Source organism: Phocoena phocoena, chromosome 1, assembly GCF_963924675.1.
Source record: "Phocoena phocoena chromosome 1, mPhoPho1.1, whole genome shotgun sequence".
NCBI lineage: Eukaryota > Metazoa > Chordata > Mammalia > Artiodactyla > Phocoenidae > Phocoena > Phocoena phocoena.
In genome coordinates, this window is record NC_089219.1 from 137,614,200 (window position 1) to 137,636,265 (window position 22,066).

At 45.9% G+C, this 22,066-nt stretch overlaps 1 protein-coding gene across 3 annotated transcripts in view; it reads left to right on the forward strand.

The window, feature by feature from the left end:
- CACNA1E (calcium voltage-gated channel subunit alpha1 E) overlaps nt 1-22,066 on the forward strand; it is a 297,634-nt gene that overhangs the window by 146,782 nt on the left and 128,786 nt on the right. For all 3 annotated transcript variants that reach the window (XM_065890348.1, XM_065890357.1, XM_065890366.1), the window contains exon 7: nt 12,777-12,880. In XM_065890348.1, coding sequence (XP_065746420.1) covers nt 12,777-12,880 — 104 coding nt within the window. The remainder of the gene's footprint in view (nt 1-12,776; nt 12,881-22,066) is intronic.

Genomic DNA, 22,066 nt, shown 5'->3' on the forward strand with positions numbered 1-22,066 from the left:
AAGACCTCCTCCTTGTTCTTGTGGGGCGTCAAGTCTTGTAGAGAAAGACATACCAGCAAGCCATGATTACAGTAGAGTTGAGTGGCATGGTAGCCTTAAATGCAGAGAGTGAAGAGAGCAACCAACTCTGGGAAGGCTTCCTGGCAAAAGGAAGGGCCTGAGTAGAGGCTTTCCAAGTGAAAAAGGCAGAGAAGGTATTCTAGGAAGTGGGAATGATATGTGCAGAAGCATACAGCTGTGAAAGAACGTGGCGTATGGGGGAATTGCAAGAAGTGGGGTGTGGCCACTTGACTTGGTATACGAGGAGATGGGGGCTGTGAGGTGAGCCAGAGAGGTTGGGCTGGGGTCGCACGTGGTGGGGGATTTGGCAAGGGCAGCCTTTGGAGGGTTTTAAGCAGAAGAGAGACAGGGTGAGAGTTGCTGGTTAGAAATGACAACTTTCCCCTGCTCTGAAGCCTGAAGCCAGCCGTGGCTGGGAACCACTTGTCCCACTTTACAAGATCACCCTGGCAACAGAGTGACTGTTGCACTACTAGCCAGGGAACTTGCTGTGACAAGTCCTTCCAACCTTATCAGACATCGAGGGCAGAGAAGAAACCACTGCCTTAAGGTGTAGGTCAGAGGAGTTGAAACAACATAACATTCAGGTGGGATCGCAGTATGCAATTGGTCAGAAACTATTTCTTCTGCTGGCACTGCTATTGTAAATACCTGCACGCATAGCTCTGTTCTCAGATATGTTCCACGTTAAAACAACATTTTTATTTCTGTCTCTCTCCCCCTTTCCCACCATACAAGAGGCAACATAATGTCATGTCTTAAGAGGAAGTCAGACATGGGTTTGGATTTGGGTTCTGTAACATACTGACTACGGGGCCTTGGGCAAGTCCTCAGGTTTTCTGAGCCTGGATTTTGTTGTTGTTTGTTTTTAACATATGAAATTACAGTTGCACCTCTCCTACACACGGTTGTTATGCATCTAGCTCATTGTTCAGCGTAGACTAGATGCTTAACGAATGGAAGCCATGATTCTTTCTCCTTCTCAATTACACTAGAGCCTTAGGGTATAAGTCAAAGGAAAATGTGGAGATAAAAATGTTTTAATCAGGTCTTCTTAGTACTTCCAGAAATAGGTCTGACTGGGTCCGTGTTGGATTTGCCATCTGACAGTTTATATGCAGTCCTGTATTAGTCACCCATCGTGGTTGCTCTCAGTACATTCCACCCTAATGAACAGGAACGAAAGTTGTACACAGAATGGGAAAGGCCAAAAGAGATTTTTCTTTCCAATGGTTCCCAGACTGGGGAAGCAGTGAACATTATTACTTTATTATCTGTATTTTGTTTCAACATTGTTATGCCCCCAAACCAATGGGAGAGCTCAGCTGGGGCATGCGCTCCGTGTATCTTAGGGGAAAGAAGAAGAACCAAGGTGAATTACTAGGAGGGCAGCAGCAGAGTGAACAAGACAGGAGAAATCAGGAGATGAGAAAAGAGAAGGTTTCGAGGGAGTGGTAGAATTGAAACCGGAGAATTCGAGTCCATGAGATAGAGGAGAAGCACAGTGAGGAATCTGGGTCTGAGTGGGAAGGGACCCCACATCTGTTGTCTGATGTAGGCACCTACTCAAGCGAGGAATTCCCTCCTCAATGTCCCTGACAGATGGTCGTCTGGCACAGTGATTCCCATTTTTTTTTCACATCATGGAACAAATAGAAAATAACATTTGTCTAGCGCTGGGGTGAGTGGACAAAGCTGTTCACAAGTGGAGGTGACTGCCTTGGGGACTCTGGCTGAGCCAGGCTCTGCCAGCTGCTGTGAGAGTTGAGTGGAGTGACGTTTTGGGCACTTGTGTTTCTCCAAGCCCAGTGTGCTTAGAGAAACTCTGATCCAGCAGGACCAGAGTGAAGAGCCTCACCCAGGTACTCTCAGCCCCTCAGGTGATAAATAGGCATGTGGGACTGGGCATTTCATTATCACCAATTATCAGCACCAATGCAGATTAATTGAGCATGTTTTCTTGGAATCTGAAGATATAAAGACTTCAAAGGCATGGTTTCTTGCTTTCAAGCCGTTCTTACCAAGGAGTAAGAGTGGCCCCCTTGGCCACAAAATAAATGAAACTAACTGGCCTGGGGCTTCTTCAGGGAACCAGCTGCACTTACCAGCCTTACCTAGTGTTTGACACGCAATCGTTAATTAAAACGGGGATGTTCAGTGATAAATTAATTCACCTGCTCTTTGTGGAGGGAATGAAAGCCAAGAAAAATGATGACCTGAAGCTCTTTTCTTGAGTGTCTGCTCTTATATGCTGTGCTGAATATTTGAGTTAGCTAAGTGTTCTTGCTATATGTCAACAGAGATGCCATTTTACGGGTGATATATTTATTTCCAGAGAAGGAAACTCATGCAGGCCTGTGAAGCAGAAGAATGGTAGTGGTGTTAACAATCTCCTGGTAGTCAACAACGTTACTGAGCATCTCTTGTTTGTAGAATAATATTCTAGGCATTAGAGAGTGAACAGAGAAATAAAAGATGCAGTTCTGTCTTTAAGAACCAGTCAACCCTGATGGAAAGGGAGGACCAATATGTGAAAGAGACAGAATACATCTAAAGAGGGCCTGTAAATAAGTACAAATAAAAACCCAAGTGCAGCACTTAATGTTTTGTTTTCAATTATAGGCATTTATACTCATGACTTAGCCTTCTTACAGATACCAAGGCCCTTAAGGACTGTTTTCCTTTCTCACTCATCTTGTCCGGAGTACACACTCAAAAATGTTGAATGAATATATATGCTGCTATGGGGTACGCCTAAGCGCTGGGAAATTCTGGAGAGAAGCAGAGTGACACGCCTTGGGGAAGCCTTCCAGAGACTGAGCAGTGTTCTCCAGTATGAGGGAACTCATGGCTTGGCACAGAGAGGAGAGGGTAGAAGGAAGGAAGAGCTCTTGGGGAGTGAGCAAATCCAAACATTTAGACCACCATTCAGGGTCCTCCAGGACCTACTCCTCTTCCTCTTGCCTTCCTCGCCACTACCCACAGCCACTCTTTGTGGCCTCATCATTCCCACTTCTTTCCCTCTCTTGGACTCTCTTCCTCCATTGATGGGCCAATCTACATCCTTCTCCTACTTCAAGTCCAGGTGACGGCACAGCCCCAGGAAGCCTTCCAGGATATCTCTAGCCTCACTCCTTTCTTTATGAAATCCGATAGCCATGTTCATAGCTCCGTGCTCCAAGCCTTCAGAAGAAGTAAGACACATCGTCGTGGTCTTCACCTTCAGGTAGCTTCCAAGGGAAAGCATGAAGCTAGACTACTACATACAAAATAACCAGAGAGAGCAGGGCCATACGTATTTATCGGTACTAAATGATATGGTAGAGAATACAAGGGCTATACAGAGTAGCCTGGGGATCAGAAGTCCTAGTTCTGCTTCTGTAATCAACTAGTGGGGTATCTTTCAGCAATCACTTAACGTTTGTCCCTTGGTTCTTCATCCATAAAATGAGGGGTTTGTGCAAGATGCTGTGATTCCTCCTAGCTCTATGTACTGCAAGATGATGAAAGTTACAGTATTCATGTTAGATGAATGGGAAATAGTGATTGGTTAGCTGGAGGGGACCAGGGACTCATGGAAATGCAGTATATGATGGTAACCAGAAGGACTGACCCTCGAGGACTGTAGGATAGAGCCGAGAACCAGCTGGGGAACTGGTTGAAGACCTGTTGCCCTGGTGTCATCAGCACAGTCTTTCTAGAATACAGTGGACCCTACACAAAGCTCTCACAGTGCAGAGGATCTGTCAAGCCTTGTGCACCCTTTGTCCCTGGGCCTCAAAGGAAGGGTCTTCCGAGACTCGTGTCTTCTCTCACTCTCTGAGCTCTTACTGGTGCTTGACTTTCTTGCAAAAAGACGTTCAGTCTCTGGTCAGCCCACCGTGTAGAAGGGTGACGTGTGTTAGCTGATCATCATAGGAAGCGTCCTCTCTAAGTGGCCTACTTTGGCCAGCCCGCATATGGCGGCATCAGAACAACACACTCGCCTTTTCCCAGAGCAGTGCAGCATCCTGGCCTGGGTGGCTCACTGCATGGTCGACTGTCCGGCTTCCCAGTGGCCCCAGGAGCGTCAGCCTCCTCAGCACCCCGCTGCAGTCGCTGGGCAGGAGGACCTCCTCTTTGGCTTTTTTCCCCCCCGCCCCCCATATGTTTTCTCTGACCATGAAAACAAACAAAACAAAAACCTCTTAGTTACTGCAGAAAAGTTGCAAAGTATAGGAAAAGTATAAAAAGATTTTTAAACAAAATCACTCATTTCTACCCCGCCTACCCCCCACCCCCAGTTATCATAAAATCCACATATGACCCTGAACCATATAAATAAGCTATACAGTTTTATTTGGGGAAAAATTTAAACCCTCTATTGTAGAAGTTTTCAAGCATACACACAAGTAGAGAGAATAGAATATTGAGCCCCTGTGTAACCCAAACCCAGCTTCAACAGTTAAAAGATCTTGAAAGTATCTCTCATCTCCATTTTGGGCTTCCGGGCCAGGGCTCAGAAAGGGAAGTGACAATAAACCTCACATAACAATGATATTGGAATTATTAGGATTTAACCAAAGAGTTTTTAGGCACAGCAGGGCTCCGAGCTCTGTGGGTTTTGAGACTCTCACTTGGCGTGGACAACGTCATGGCAGCCTTCCTGGTCAGATGTGGCACTACTCATCCTCCCTCACTTTGACATTTATTCTTGAGTCTTCTTCCCAGGCGTGTGGATGGATTTTCACGGACACGTCAATACCTGTCTGCCCAGCACCAGTGGTGATCACCGCCCACGTCCAAAATGAGGCAGTGCTTACTGGTCCATGATACTGAGCAGAGCTCCCAAGGGTGGTCTCATTGGAATCATGCTACTGCCTGTGAACCAGGGTGGGCGAGCTGATATTTTCTGGTTCTCCTCTTTGGCTGACTGGTCCTGCTCTGTTTTTCCACTAGTCAGAGAAGGGGAAGAATAGGTGGTGAAATGCCCAATAGGAAGTCCTCCTGGAGGTGCTTTGCATGTGGGCTAAGGCACTGCTGCATCAGTGACCGTCACTGGCAGTCCAGGCAAGTGGAGAAAGTGGCTGGCGGGCATCCAGTCTGGGAGGGTTTGGGAGGGCCAGAATGCGTAGAGAGTCTTGATTACTTATCACAGGCCCCTGGCTAAGCCAGATGCTGCCTTTGGAGCTTGTTTGTGTGGGGGAGACTTAGCATATTCATTAGATATGCTCAGGGATCTGAGACATAATGAAATGCCCTGCCTCCAGGACTGACAGGTTCTGCCTCCTTGCTGGGTGGCAGCAGGTGGCTGTGTTGCACTCGGGGCTCTCTGTCCTCACTCTTTTCACCTGCTCCCCCCACCCTTCTTTCTTGCCTGGGGACTGGGAAGACAGCTTTCATGTTCTGGCTGCCGGATCCTAGTGTTGGCCTTCTTCTTTAATGTGGTTCTCCCCTAGAAGGTGGTGACAGTATGAGTAGGATTGCTTTTAAGAGATTTGGAACCAAATGAGATATGGAGAGTCAAGTGTCCTCAAGAAGTTGACCCACTGTGGTTCTAGATTGGGACCCCTTCACCTTGCTCACCTGGACCTTGGTTTCCTCTTCTACTAACTGATGGGTTGGATAGTGTGTTCTCATAATCTTCCAGGACTGTGGCTAGCATTCCTGGTATACAAGAAACCAGATTGCAATGATCCACAAGCTTTACTTGCCCAGTGGTTGTACGGTATGCTGGGTGGGCATTGTGTCCTTTCGCTAAAATGTAGGTGTGGTCAAAGGGCAGTGACTCTGCCCTTAGAAACACCATCCACCATCTATCTGTGTGACTCAGGGGCAGGATGTTACCTGCTATGTAAGGCTGGTCAAAACCCTGATGAGAGGGCTTCCCTGGTGGTGCAGTGGTTGAGAGTCCGCCTGCCGATGCAGGGGACACGGGTTCGTGCCCCGGTCCGGGAGGATCCCACATGCCGCGGAGCGGCTGGGCCCGTGAGCCATGGCCGCTGAGCCTGCGCGTCCGGAGCCTGTGCTCTGCAACGGGAGAGGTCACAACCATGAGAGGCCCACGTACCGCAAAAAAAAAACCTGATGAGAAAAGGATTTAATGGCTTAAGTCAGATTCCCTATAAACTGTCTCTGGGACAGAGATTTTTGTGGCAATGATTTATTTATGGACTGCTTTCGGGAGAAGCCTGTACCGATAGGAGGGAAGTAGAATAAGTCAGGAGAAAATACTAGGCAAAGGTGTGGTTGCAGACGTTTTAGCTTGTCTTATCCCCCAGATGGCTCCACAGTGAGTTACACCACAGAAGTTGTCCCATGCAGAGGTGAAGGGGCTGGGCCCTTGACACCCCTGCATCAGTGAGTTATAGGTTCCAGGTCACTGCCCCCCGTGGACAGGCATAAACTTCCAGATGAGGAGGGTCTGTCAGCCAGGGGCCAACTTCTCAGGAGGATCCAGGTGTGAGCCGTTAGCAGCCAACACTCAGAGCTGCTGGGGTGGGAGGGGGGTGGGTACACCTGCTGGTAAAGGAGACCTGATGGAGGCAGCACAGAATCTGCCACATCCAGGCTGCTGAGAGCCGGACAGGGAGGGAGGCTAGGAGGCAGGGTATGAGGGGGCTATTCTGAATATAAGTCCCTGAGCAAAGAGGGAACGGGGATGGCTCAGGACATGCCAGGAAATGCTCAGATGTGATTTTCCAATTAGGCCAATGTGACTGATGGTTATAGAAGTCAGGAGAACGTTACATTTGAGGGAAGTAGATGGTGCCTAGGAAGGGGTATGAGGGAAGCCCTGGGGGTTATCTGGGTGCTGGCTGCACGGTTATGTACGCTTTAAAAAATCCACTAAGAGTGCCCTTATGATTCGTGTATGTTTCAGTACAACATCCACACGGGGCCCCAGGGGCTGCTATCGCAGGAAGGCAGGAGTTCATTCCCAGAGAGCATTCCCTGCCCTCGTTTTTCTTCTCACGTGTCCCCTACCTCTTGACACTTCTGAACCTTTTGTATTTAATTGAAGTGTAGTCGATTTACAATATACATATACATATATATATATATATATATATATATATCCATTCTTTTTCAGATTCTTTTCCCTTACAGCCCATCACAAAACATTGAGTAGAGTTCCCTGTGCTCTACAGTAGGTCCCTGTTGGTTATCTATTTTATATATAGTAGTGTGTCTGTGGTAATCCCAAGCTCCTAATTTATCCCTCCCCACCCCCTTTCCCCTTTGGTAACCATAAGTTTGTTTTTTATGACTGTGTTTTTTATGATTTCTTAATCTTAACCTCCTCCTCCTCTTTCTTTCACCTCCATGATAAACGTTTTCTCTGCCTTTCTGACCTCTGCTGCCTCCTGCCAAGGTAGTTTCTTAGACTGTCATGAGACTCTTTACTCTGAAAGCTTCAGCAAATCCTTTCCTGACCCCCTGGACCAGATCAGACGCACCTGTGGGTCAGCTCCCTGGTGGTCCCTTCATCACGCTCATCTCGGTTTAAAGCCGCACAGTATGTGTGAGCTCACTTATTTAATGTGGGTCTCCCCATTATACTAGTTCATGAAGGCCAGGACCTGAGACTGCTTTGTTCCTCATTTATCCCCAGTTCCTAGGAGGATATCTGTTGCCTAATACATGGTCCACAAATTTGTTGAACAAAATATGGCCTTTAGGCGCTGAGACATGGACTCCGAGTCCCAAGTCCCTTGGGATGAAAAGGAGCTGTACACTTGGTGCTGGAATGAAGTGAGTGGCCCAGGTGAGGCAAGTCAGCTGGGCAGTGCCGGATGCCCAGGCGTCATTCCCTCAGGGGAGGTAGTAAGCAGTTGAGTCGTCTTTGGCCTCCTTATTATATTTTTGTGTCAGCCTGTGAGAAGACCCACCAAAAAGGAACACTGTTAACTTTATTTCCTCCACCTCTTGCCCTCTCTGAGTTTTCTCTCCCCGGGATGGTCTGCAGAGGCCTAGGACAGATGCTTTTGCTGAGACGAATGGCCTGGCCTCTTTGACAGCCCAGGGTGGCTGCTGCAGCCCTCCCTTGACCTGAGCTCACTTGGCAGTTCCAAAGCTCTCTCTTTGAGGCAGAGCCTCTAGGCCAGCAGTTCTCAACTGAAGCCAGTTTTTGCCCCCAGGCGTTTTGGCAGTTCCCACTGCAAAGAATTATCCTGCCCACGATGCCGATGGTGCCCAGGCTGAGCCTGCAGCAGGCCAGGCCAGGGCTTGCCAGCGGGTGCCACCTCCAGCCTGGGAAGCAGGTGTACCTGAGAGACCTTTTTTTTTTTCCCCTCTGAAAGGACCCTGGAATAAGTATCCTCGTTTTTTTCCCAGTTCCAATTCACTCAGCCTCCCCACTCAGCTATATGTCATTCAGCCTCCCTGGCCAGAGCTGCTCTGTGAGAGGCGTGGACATCCAGGAGGAGGCCCTTCAGCCTGTTTTCTGCAGAGCCTTGTGGAACCCTGATGGAGGCCTGTTTCCAAGGATGGGAGCTATAGTACTGTCTTTGCAACCCAGGCCAGGGCTGGGCAGGGACCCCCTGCCTCTTGTCATCTCCATCTCTATCCTTCTTTCCAGTCCTCCTCCCACCCCTGCCTTCCACCATCTCCCCCATCACCCGGAGATTAATGTGATAATTGCCATGTGTGCCTGTTTACGCAGGGAGTGGGTGCACTCACCACCCCCAGTCAGGTGGGTTCCCAAAGGAACACATTCCCACTGTGTCAGGCCTGGTACCCGCTGAGCACTCCCTGTGCAGGGTGGGCCGCCACCCCCGACTGCTTTCTCTGTCATCAGCCCCATCTTGCGCACGTGTGTGTGTGTGTGTGTGTCACTCAGGGAATCAGCAGGTGAGAGAGATGGAGGGTAGCCTGCTTGCCAAGTCTAGGGGGCTTGACTGGGTCGGTGGGAGGAGAATCAGCATCTTAAATAAGAGGACGTTGCCCAAAGAAAAGCGCTCTCATGTACTGCCTGCCACAGAGTAGGTGTTCCATGAATGGTGGGGAGGAGGAAGCTGGTACTCTGTGTGCAGCTGTCTTTGCAGTGAGGGGCTGGTTTACACTTCAGCTGCTCCACAGTAGCGGTCTGGGCAGGGAAGGGTCCACTCTCCTGGGGCCAGAATCCAGTGGACCATGTTTGGAAAGCTGTAGGTCTCCTTCCCCGGGATCTTGCGAAGAGTACTTAGCACAGCTGTCCCCTGGCCCTGAAGGAAGAGTTGCTAGGGAGAATGAAGTGTGATGCTCCCGCAGGCAAGGTGCTTGGGAGAGTCACAGAAGCAGGGGGTACAGGGGAGACAGAAGGAAAGGGAGAGGTTCTCCCTCTCACACAGGCAGCCCCTCCTCTCTCCCGTGTCCTGCTGTGTCACAGACACACATGCCCACCCCAGAGGGAACACAGTCACAACTCTGCGGTTGAACTGGTACCTTTCTGCTTGGCGCTACGGAGTCCCACCTCATATGGTATCAGGGCACTTGCTGCCTTCAGAGTTGTCGATTACTTTCTTCTTTTTTCATCTCAAAAGACACTTCAGTAGTTGTCTCTCCTACACTGGACAGTTTTAAGGTTTTAATAACGATGAATCAGAAGTAGATTGAAGCTCTAATCAGCATTAGAAAGAACCTTGCCATTTTGGAGGAGGGAAGCATGAAGTCCTGGGCTTGCCCACTTCCTGCTGAGGTGTGTTCCCCTGTCCTGGTGGCCTTGTCATTGATCCACTGACAGGCATGGGAGGTGGGGGTGTGAGGCCACCTGGAGAGGAGGAACGGGAGGGGCCGAGGGAAGAGGAAGCCGGAGGGAGAGGCGGAAGGTGTAGAGAGGGTAGGGCAAGTCTATTAAAAGGTTTGTGAATAATCTCGGGGAGCTGTCAAGCTGCTTTCTCCAGAAGAACCTTATAAGCTGTCAGTCATCCTTAATGACCCCCTAGGCTTATTAACCCCCTAGCCGCTGGTGCTGGGGTCCTCCCAGATATTCTTTTTCTCCTTCTCTTCCCTTTCTCCTCTGTTCTTCTCATCCAACAGGCCCCAGTACCATGGTGGATGACTTTTTTTTTTTTTTCTTTTAAAGCAATTCAGACAAAGCTTGGGGAGGATATCAGAATGAATTTTGTTTGGCATATTTTAAACACGAGAATCATCTTACTCAAATTGTGGTCATTTATTGATTGGTTGAGCGTCTATGTGTGCCAAACACTTTGTCAGATGCCAGATACAGAAATGAGCAGGCAGTGAAGGCTCTTGCCTTAATGTAGGTTAAAGCGAAACCAAAACATTCGCACAGCACACTGAGTAAAAGGACACTCTCCATCAGCAGGATTTTAGAGAATTGGGAAGCACATTCCAGACTCGGGGGCCTGTGAGGGAAGTCCTTCTCTCCCTGTATTTCACAGGCTGTATTTCCTGATATGTTAATAGATTGCCGTTGAAAAGGAGGTTTTGTAATCAAGGAAGTGTAAGAAATGATGGAGGAAATAAAGTTAATAATGTTCCTTTTTGGTGGGTCTTCTCACAGGCTGACACGAAAATATAATCTGCTCTGTTTCCCTAATTTCTTTGGTTCCAGAAGCTCATTTTCCACAGAACACATGAACATCTTACAGATTGCTAGCAACGAGGAGAACACAATTTGGGAATTGTTCTTCACTGTGCAGCATCTCTGGCAAATAGTCACCCAACCGAAATTGCTCTAGCCATCCTCAAAACGTAGCACAGTCACTCCTGGGACCAAAAACAGATTAAACGTCACAATTTCATCATTGCCATTGCTGACACCAACTAATGTTTATTGGTAGCTGAGCCGTGATCTGGGTGCTGGGAGCAGACTCAGTTCTTGCTGCCAAAGAATTCTCAGGGTGGGGTGACTGTCTAAGCCATGGGGTGAATGAAACTTGTTGATCTGGAGCACCACCGGTGAAGCATCCATGCTAACCAGTCTTTACAAAATGTTGCATTTATAGTCATGGATAAAGATAGAGCTAGTTGTACAAAGATCATTCGGTCCATCCTGTAGGTCACAGGAAGAACCATGTCTCAATTATCTCAGAAAAACTAGCTTCCTATGTCCATTAAAACCCCCTGTGGCCCTTGGCATCTAGTTCTTCTGCATCTTCCTTCTGATATCAGGAGAAATTTTCTCTGCGGTCTGACCCGAATCTGCCCTGCTTACATTCGACTGAGCAGACCTGGTTGAACCAAAGAGCCTAGATCTTATACACGGAAATTGGCAGGTCTCTGCTTTTGTTCATACAGTTCAGAAGGTGTTTGTTTGTTTTTAACTTTTATTCTGCTTCATTTGCAAACGTATCTCTCTGAACAGCATAGGGGCAAGACAAAAAGACACGAGCTTGGTGAAAGAGGTTGCCTTAGAAGCTATTTTTTAATGGAAAAATCTACTGTACAGTGATAGCTGCCATGATCAGTGGGAGGCTATATTTTATAGACTGACATATTTGAATGGGAGGCAGAAGGAAAATGAGATAATTTGGGGAAAAACAAGATAGAATGTCATAGAAGCCCATGGGAAGCAGGAAGACAATGAATCAAAATATGTTTGCAAAGTTAGTAGTGAGAGGGAGAGAAAGGTAACTCACGGGGATAAGAAACACTTTGCAATAGAAAATCCGCGTTCAGATCTTCATTTTACTAATTTAGCATGTGAATTTTAGGCATGGCATTTGACTTGAATGGCCTTGTTTCTCCAGTGAATTGGGAATAAAATATCTTTGCAGAAACTTTTGAGTTTCAAACAGGTATTAAAGTTTGTGTGTGAGGGGTGGAGTGGGATTGGGGGGATTCAAAGCCCTGCATATGTAAAATGCAATTCAGGTGGACTTGTTAGGAGCTGATATCATGAGGAGAGACAGTCAAGGCAAAGCTTAGTTGAGAGGTCCATGTGTTAGGACTTTTCAGAATTCTCCAAAACTGTTTAAAGGTCCTTAATGAGACATCCTACTGAGAGTTGCTTTGTTTTTTTTTGTTTGTTTGTTTGTTTTGTTTTTTGTTTTTTTTTGGCTAAGACATGTCATATAATCCTCCCTCAGCCCCCTACCACTCAAGGGCCTTGCGTCTTACTTGTGGTATAAGAATCCAGAATATGGGTTTCCATGCGGTTTTTAGTTCACTGTGTGTTCACATTAGAGAGAGTGCAAGGGATCACTCTTCAAATCTAGATTTATTCCTTCTTTTACTAGAGCCTTCCCAGGGCCAGGCCTGATCTAGCTCTGTACTATTGGACTATGACGGAGGAAGGAAAGCCAGAGCCCAGGGTCACGAGCTGAGCAGGATGTGGATGACATTAATCTCTCCCAAGCAACCTGTCAAGGTGTTTGCCAGCATCCCTGGAATAAAGTGATGGACACAGCCTGCCTCTGTCTTTTGAGAACTTGCCCAGTTTAGGGTACAAAGGCTTAGAACCCACATGACCAAACACTGTAAAACCAGTGATTATTTGCATGATCTTAGAAAAGTATTTTACCTTTCTGGGTTCAGTTACCTGCCGAGTGAGGGTGTTAGACCATTCCAATTCAGGATGTTATGTGTGGCTGACACGGTGCCCTTCACAGTGTACATGGAGAACATGAGTTAATCTACAACCACATTAAATTGGGAGTGAAGTGAGGCAGTGTTTAACCGTACTACACTGTGCTTTTTCATCACCCTATATGTGCGGCAGGAACAGAGGCCTTCACCTGGCGGGTGGTTCTGATGAAGTATTAAGGAACCATTTTTCTTCCTTTCAGACCAACGATGCCTTAGGAGCCACCTGGAATTGGCTGTACTTCATCCCCTTGATCATCATTGGATCCTTCTTTGTTCTCAACCTCGTCCTGGGAGTGCTTTCTGGGTAAGCCAAATGTTTCTCTCTCCTTTCTAACGATAAACTAGTGTTCCTGACTCCTTGCAGATTCATTCATGTAACCTTCATCAACTGGGCAGCCCCTATGTGCTAAAAGCTGTTCTAGATTCTGGAAAGGCAGTCGTGAACCGTCGTTTTAATCATCTTTAGTATTCTTAGGAACTAAAAAGTCTTTAGACTGTACAACCTCGAACATGGTAGCTAATGCGAGTCCATTTATCCATCCATCCTTTCATTCTGTCACTCAACAGAGACCTTCTGTGTCAAACACTGTGCTGGTTGATAGACATACGATGTTTAATAAGAAACAGGCTTTACCCTCAAAAGGTTCTTACTCTATTGTGTATTGGACGTCAAATTCCATATCTGTGGCTTGAATTAGTATACATCAGTTAAAAAGTACTGAATGTTCAGTGCCATTGCAAAGAGCACATAAAGTATAAGGCACGGTTTCTGCCTTTAAGAAACTTACGTTTTGCTGAGAAGACAACACAAACAGTTGAAACAGGGAACAGGAGTTCTTTTACTGACTAATATAAGATGCAGTTCATTTGTTTTGGAGGAGGGACAAATCTATATAGTCTGAAGCTATCAGAAATGGTTTCATAAAGGATTGGGATTTTGCTTGGGATACAAAATATGTAATAGAATAAAATAGAATATATGGGAGTGAATATTCCAGGAAGTTGAGCACCACACCATAAACAAACATGAAGAAATGGGATTCATCATGGAGAGTGAGGAGACTAGAATGCAACCAAATTTAACTTGAGTGGAAATTTCATTTGGGAATTGAAAGGATAAAATAGGAGGGCTAAAACAGGGCCTTAGAGAGGCTTTCATTTTTCTAAGCAAAACTGAACATAATCTCTTGTCTGAATGGCAGACATTCTTGAAATGGAAATTTATAAGGTGGTCCTTCTCTTTAAACGTGGCAGATTGAACCAAGTTGGACATCTAAGTCCACTAACACAGGAAGTAAATATTCAAAGGGCACAGTGACAAAGAGAACAGGAGGGGATATGAAAATAGATGAGAGATGTCAACAGAACTTTTGAAGACAGTAAATGGTAACTAATCTAGTGGCAGGAAAGCTGAGGTTACACTTCCTCCAGCGAGGAATGCCAAGAAAAAAGCAAAATGAGAGAAAGGCTCAGGAATTGAGGCACCAGGTATGTCTAAAAGCTGGGGTATGGGGGGGATTCTAGAACAAGAGGATTTTCCCCAGTTCCTAGATGCATTCTCCCTGGTACCTTAGATCTCTTCCCCCAGACACTGCTCACACGTGCCTGTCCCACCCAACCCGCGCCCCCCACCAGCCAAAGTTAGAAGACTTCCTCTCTGAGGAGGCTGAATCAGAGAAGCGTGGAATAGTAACATCAAGGTGGGGTTGATATTCTGTACTGAAAACGGGAGTGTTACATGAAAGTCCACAAACTGAACGTCATGCTCCCAGCCCACTTCCACTGCTTGGCTCTCAAAAATGTAGCAATGTGGAGCAAGGTGGAGTTCACAGCCTTCCCCTATGGGGGAACTACCCATCTGAAGAGAAAAGACGTCTGTATCCTGATATTTGAGGGTAATCAGAGAAATGGTCCCATCCCTCACCTTCAGTGAGGCTCACCATATTAGTTTCCTGAGGCTGCCCCAACAAATTACCACAAACTAGGCGGCTTAAAAGTGTGAGAGAAATTTTCTCATAGTTCTGGAGGCTAGAGGTCCAAAATCTGGCAGGGCCATGCTACCTCCAAGGGCTCTACGGGAGAATTTCTTTGCTTCCTCTTCTAGCCTCTGGTGGCTCCAGGCATTCCTTGGCTGTGGCTGTGTCACTCCAGTCTCTGCCTCCATGGTCAAGTTGCCTCCTTCTCTTCTGTCTAGAATCTCCCTTTGCCTCTCTCTTATGAGGACACTTGACATTGGATTTAGGGTCACCTGGATAATCCAGGATGACCTCTTCATCTCAAGATCCTTAATTTAGTTACATCTGCAAAGATCCTTTTTCCAAATAAGGGAACATGCACAGGTTCCAGGAATTAGGATGTGGACCTATCTTTGGGGGAGGGGGCCACCAGTCAAACCACTACACCCAGCATTCTACAAGCCCCAACCATTCGTGCAGGAGTTTCCAGTAAGCCTTTTGTGCTTTGCTCTTAAATATAAACACACAGCTAGGGGTCATCAGCATTCAAAGAAAAGGTCCAACACAAAAGACAAAATCAAAATAATAAATAGGAAAAAGGAACTTGAGGGAACATGAATAATGCAGGGAGCGGACTTTTTAAAACTTTTTAAAAGTATAATTGATATCAACAGAGATAGAAGAGAAATTATTTTATCCACAAGGCAGCAGATAGCTATAAAAAAAGAGAACATTTAGCAGTTAAGAAGAGTTCTTGGAAATTAATGTAAAATAATTAGTGTAAAATTTATATTAATGTAAAATTAATAAAATGTAATAAAAATAAATAGTAAATGGTTGGATTATAAAGTTGATGAAATCACCCAGAAAGTAGAACAGAAATAAGAAAATTAGAGGATTGGTTCAACATTGAACTAATAAGAATTCCGTAAAGAAAATAGGGAAATGGAGAGGAAGAAATTAACAAAGAAAAATACCAAAAATGTTCTCAGAACTAATAAACTCATACCGCCAGATTAAAGGATCGGTTGAGACACGTGCAAAGGATATTCTTTCTAGCATTCATTTTTGATGGTGGGGACTTGGAGAAAACCTGGGTATCTATAACTAGGAGAGTAGTTAGGTGGACATAACTCTTGGATGACATACTATGTGACAGTCAGGAGCAACAAAGACCATGTACATGTTCAAAACAGAGTTTAGTGAAAACAAGAAGGAAACAGTATAATACCATCCACGTAAATTTAAAAATACATGTACACATAATATACAGTTTGTAAAACTTCATTCAGATAAAAACTGTACATTGAATATAGTGTAATGGTTGTTTGTATGTCAAGGAGATGGGAGGTGGGTGTGGAGAAAAAAGGGAACAAGTGAGTTAATAATAAAAATGCCAACTGAGCACTCAACACAACAGCTGAGAAGAGACTACACCAAGGTAAACCATGACATTTCAGAGCATCTGAGTAAAATAATATTCTGGAAGCTTCTGGTGCTTAGTAAGGAGATGAATTTTATCTATAAAGAATCAGGAATTAGGATGGCTTTGGACACCTCCATGACATTGCAAGTTAGAAACCGATAGAGAAGTTCCTAAAAAATTTTTTGGAAAAAAATTTCCAAGATAGAATGTTTATACCTAGCCCAAATAGCAATTATTTGTGAGGATGGAATAGCAATACGTTGAGACACTTTCTCTGAAGAAGTTACTGGAGAATGTGAGTCACTAAAAATAAAGAATTAATTGAAGAAAGAGAAGGTGCCCGAGACTCATGGAAACAAGGGATTCATTAGAGAGAAAGAAAGGAGATTTCCAAGATGATGATGAAGGGAACTTAAGGATAATAACTGTCAGAAGGCCTAGTGAGCAGCAAGTTCAGATTTGAGTAGGATGACAGAGGGCTCTAAAAATGTGTTTAAGAAAACAATGAAATTAATGTTTCCCAATGTGTATTATTCTACCTACAAGAGTTTAATTTTTTCTAAAACTATGTATATGAGTATATAAATATTTATATGTATTTGCACACACACACCAATCTAAGCAATTAATTCCACAAAATACAGAAGTGTTACCACTAAAGTAATAGAAGCAAAGTAAGTACTCCATACCGCTCAGCTGTCAATCAGACGTACATTGTTCACACTGGATTTTGAGATAGCCCCTATGGTGCTATAATTGCCTTAAGAGGATGGGGGAGGAGAAGGGAATGTCAAAGACTAAAATCTTAGGTTCTACAGTGGGGAAGTCCTTAAGTGATAACTAAAAGTGAAATATCAAGAAAGAACAGTTGTGTAAGTATAATATTTATAAAATTGGAAATGAATACTAGAAGAACCAGGTAAAAGAGTTATAAGTGGTTGCCTTGGGGAGTCAGATTCAGGGGTGAGAAGGGGTGAGGCAGTGGGCTGCTATTTTTTCATTACAAGCTTTAAAAACTTTTGACTTTAAAACTCAACATGCATGACTTGGAGAAAAATAGAAATTAAATTTTAAAATTACTGCACACACACAAAAAGTGCAGGATGAAAGGACTGTATAAGGCTATTCGTCTAGCATCGTGGGGGGAGGATTGGCCTGGAGAGAGACCAGATACAGGAGGATTAAGGAGGAAACAGCCATATTAGTCAACTCTGTGGTACTAAGAGCCTTGGGTGACTTGTGAAATGGTTATGAAGGAAGGACAAGAGACAGTGTGAAGAAGTTCTTAATAGTGTATGTCTTGAGCGGAGAGTCATAAGACATAATGCGATTTCTTATGTATGTACTCATTCAGTGAGCATTTATTGACATCCTTTATGCTCAATAGGTAATTCTCTCCACATAGCCTATAGCTACAAGTCACCTGCTCTACCTCAATGACTGCCCAGGAGGGACCTGACCATAGACTTCTTTCTTCTTGTATTTCTACTGAGGGGATAATCTCTTGTTTGTATAATCTTATCCGACATTCTTTGTCCTTACTTGTCCACGTTTTAGTTGAGAAAATTCAAGTCAGATTCTCACTATTGAATAACAGGTCATTGATGTTCCAGATAACGTTCCAGTGTGGGTTGAGGATGTGTCATAACAGAGCTGGAAATGGGACAGAGCACTGCCCTGAAACACAATTCCTGTCTGAGCGCGTCCACTCTGATGGACTAGCTCTAGTTTGGAATTGCATCTTTGAATTCTCCTACATCCTTCTCTGGGTGGGAAAGCATGGGAGGTTGGGAGAAATGTGACCTCGGGCATCTGACAGTCACGGGTGAGATCCTAACCCTGCCGCTTGTTAGCGTTGTGCACTTGGACAGGTTACTCTGAGCCTGCTTCCTCCTCAGTGAAATGGGATAGGCACATCCCTCTCCCAGGCAGAAGCCTAGCCCAGGTCTGGCATGGAGTAGCCGTCAGCTCTTACACCCTGTGATATTATCGATGTTCGTTTACTCTGTCTGTTAGGTGCAGGTGGCTATCATCTGAGTCGCAGCCTGTGATGTTGGGCTTGAACCTGCCGCGAGGCCATCAGTTCCTCTCTGACCGGGAGGCGGCCTCCTCAGGTTGGGAGATGAAACAGAACTGCATGGCCTATGCCTCCTTAGCACTTCTGGAGAAGCCTAGGAAGTGACAGCGGCAGCTGGGAACAGCTGGTGTGAATAAATTCCAACATTTCAAAGAGTGTTAACAATAGGGGCCTTACAGGCTGGGTCTGGAATATTTCTGTCCTGGTTTCTTTTTCTCGTTCTGATGCGCAACATGTATTGGGTTGCACTGGTGTCTGCAGAGGGCTCGGCAGCAGCTAGTTCTGTGTACAGGGCTGCGGGGGGCGGGGGGGGGGGCATGGGCTCTCTCTCCTGCTTTGTCTGGTTCTCACATGCCCCTGGAGGGGATGGAGGCGTTCTCCTTCGAGTAAGAGGTTGCTTGGGAGTTGCACTCATAAGCCAGGGAAAAGCTCTGAAGGTTTTATCTCTGGGATACATGTTCCCATTGACCTGCAGGCAGTTTGAACATTAGGTACCGAGGTTTCCTAAAGCAGGGAGAAGGCAATGGAAGGAGGAACCCCTCTGCCGGGCAAGTGAAGAAGAGTCCGGTGAGTGGGGGCAGGCATCCCACACCGGTGCTTATGGCCCACCAAGTGTGGAAGTGATGGATGCACCTGTCCCAGGGGCATGGGCCTAGGTGGGAGGAGGGCTCAGAGGTATGTTTGTCAGTTTCAGTGTATTTAAACAGGAAGTGTGGATAGAAGCTTTGTCCCATTTTTACTTGTCTCAGAGGAAATGGGATTTGATGAAAACCATTAGTTTAGGCTTGAAGAGAAGCAGAGCTTCCTGTCTCCATGGAAACAAAACAGGGCTGCTTAAGTACATCCTGAAGTGCAGTCAGGGGCTACAGGGCAGAAGGCTCATGCAGACAGAAAATGACCCTTATCCCATCGCCTCTACTCTCTGCTCCCAGGGCTTCTGGAGAGAGGGAGGTAGGCTTGGGGGAGCAGCTGTGCTATCTCCAAACCAGGGCAGGGACAGCCAAGCCAGGGATTGCTTACGCCTGCACACAGAGAGCATGTATGTAAAGCATGTCATAGTTTTCAGAACACTTTGCTTAGGTAGACACTATCTTTATTTACAGATGGGAAGAGGGCGGTTTAGAGGTGCTAACCCCCAAGTAGTTGCTGGCAGAGGTGTGGCCAGAGGTAATAATTTCCCACCTTCTGGTTAGGGACTTGTCTTAATACACCTACACCAGGTGGCCTCCATCCAGGAGTACTGGCGCCCAATGTGGCACAACTAGAGCAAGTTGGCCAGTGGTTAACCTAGAATATCATCCTGACCATACAGATGTTGGTACGAGTTTTAATCTTTACCTGCATTGAAGCGTGTACTTACTCTCATACACTGGTCTTCAGTACACAATGTGACCTGGTACATACAAGGTAGAAGATGCCAAGGCCCACTGTCCAGGTCCTCTTGCCCTCAAGACTAATAGGGAGTGGTGGACTGTCCGTATAAGAGGAGGAATTCTTCTGGTCGCATCTCTTGAATGAGTGGAGTGGCTCCCATTACTGGCGAGATGACTGTGGTCCGTCTGTCTTGCCACCAACTCCTTTGCTGGGTAGGTTTGACGATTCAGTGCAACTCAGCAAAAGCTGATTGTGTGGCAGCTGTGCTTAAGACACTGCGCTAGACTCTGAGATTACAAAGATGAGTAAAAGGGATTGTAGATTAATTAAGGAAATCATTCAAAATACATGTAATGGTGTCTAAATTCAATAGATCCAGAATTCGAGCCCTATCAAAAGTTACAGATTCATATGTCATGTATTTTGGGCACCTACTGTCTTGTGAAGCATTGCTGAGAATACAGAGGTGAGTAGGACCTAGGTCCTGTCCACAGGGAAGAGGCTGATGAATGTACCTTCAATATTAAATGTTGGATATCCTGAGTCACCTGCCATTGCTTCTCTCTGGATGTTAGGAGGCGGCATCTGAGCATTTCCCAGACCTGACTTGAGACAGGAATGGCTGGTGGTCTTAAGAAGGAAATTGTTCACGCCCAGATCGGTGGTCCAGATGAGCACTCTGAGGGGTTGGTGGGTATCGGTTTGGCCTGTGTGTGATCTTCCCGAGGCAGACTGACATCGAAAGAGACTGGCTAAGATATGCGTGTGCATGAACCACACGGTAATCCTCCTGCCAGGATTCCAACACTGGAATCAACTGGGAGAAATTCAGCAAGCAGTTCCTGAGTGCTTGCTGTATGTCACTTGCTCCTAGGGCTGGGAATGAGATCAGACAGGGACAGAGAGCTGCTACCCTCAGGGAGCTTGTAGTCTAGGTGGAGAGGTAGAGAGATAGCACAGGGTGAGCATTTATATTAGATGGGGGCAAGGATCAGGCAGGGCCACCTGAAGAAGGTGACATTGATGCATTCTTTTGAAGAATGAATAGTGGCCAGCAAGAAGAAGGGAAGAGGACTTTCCATCAGGTTGGTAGTCAGGAAGATGTATAATGAGAGGCCATTGTGAGTGACTGGAGTGAAGCATGTCAGGGGCTGTAGAGGAGGTGAAACTAGAGGCAGAGGCTCTTCATGCAGGGCCCCTCCTGTGGGCTAAACCTGGCTTCAAACCTGACCCCTAGAGCTTGTGGCGGGGGGGCGGTTCTCAAGCTTAGCGGGGAAGACAGCCAGGTTGCCTTTGAAGATGATTACCCTGGAGAAGCGAGATTAGAGGCAGGGAGACATGAAGAAAGAAGCAGAGAAGCAGTGAGGCAGAGGGGAGTGGTGATGGAGAAGGTGGACCAGATCCAGGAGGTGTTGGTGGGATGGGATCTACATGACTTGGTGACTGTGTGGGTGTGTTTGAATGTGTACTGGGGGTGGAAATAAGAGGGAAGTGTCTTGGACTACTTCTAGATTTTTAAAACTTTTTTTATTGAAGTATAGTTGATTTACAATATCGTGTAGGTTTCAGGTATGCAGCACAGCATGTGTATATATACAAACACACACATGCACACATATATATTCTTTTCCAGATTCTTTTCCCTTACAGGTTATTACATAATATTGAGTAGAGTTCCCTGCGCTATACAGTAGGTCCTTGTTGCTTATCTATTTTATACATAGCAGTGTGTATATGTTAACCCCAGCCTCCTAATTTATCCCTCCCCTAACCCCTCTTTCCCCCTTGGTAATCATAAGTTTGTTTTCTGTGAGTCTCTTTCATTCGGGATTGAGCCACTAGGTGGCCAAGGGAGAACACCGGACAAAGAGGTTTTGAGGGAAAGAGTTTAGGTTTTGTACCTTTAGGGTTTGAGAAAGCGTAACGCATTTTACACCTTCGGGGAGTTCACAGCAGTAGTGTAGGGTTTGTTTTAGGTTGATGTTTTTTAAGCTGTAATTTATTGAGACTGTGCTATGCACCAAGCATTGTGCTAATCCCATGACACACATTGTTTCATTTAATCCTCACCGTGACCCTTGAGCTATTACTATCTTTTATAAATAGGATAGCTGTGACGGGAAGGTTTGGTAATTTGCCTAAGCTCACAGAGCAGCAGGTTCAGAATTCGGATGGAGGTCTGGCCAGACCCCAATACATCTTGCATATAGTTTAAATGTCCTTCTTAAAAGGAATTTATCTGGGATCTAGTATCGCAGAACTCGATGGAAATGAAGGGGCCCTTGGTGGCTGGTGGGACATATAGAGCTTTACAGTCCTGCAGACAGAGATTTCATGTCAGACACCTGTAATGACCAGAGTAGAGTGTTCATATCTCCCACCTTGACTGGAAGCATGCTCCTGGATGAGTTGCTTGCCCATGAGACTCCCACATAAAGCTATGAGGGTTTGTGGAAAGAGTCTGCATTTCCCCAAGAAGCTGTTCTGTGTATCAGTTATCAGAATTGTACCTTAGAGTGTGATAAAAATTATTGGAGGCAGAAGGGACTATAAGTGTAGTTTACTCCTGGCCTCCATGTTATAACCGAAGAAGTCTGACCAGAGAGTGAAGAGACTTTCTGAAGTCATACGCAACTATTTAGAGGCAGATCTTGACTA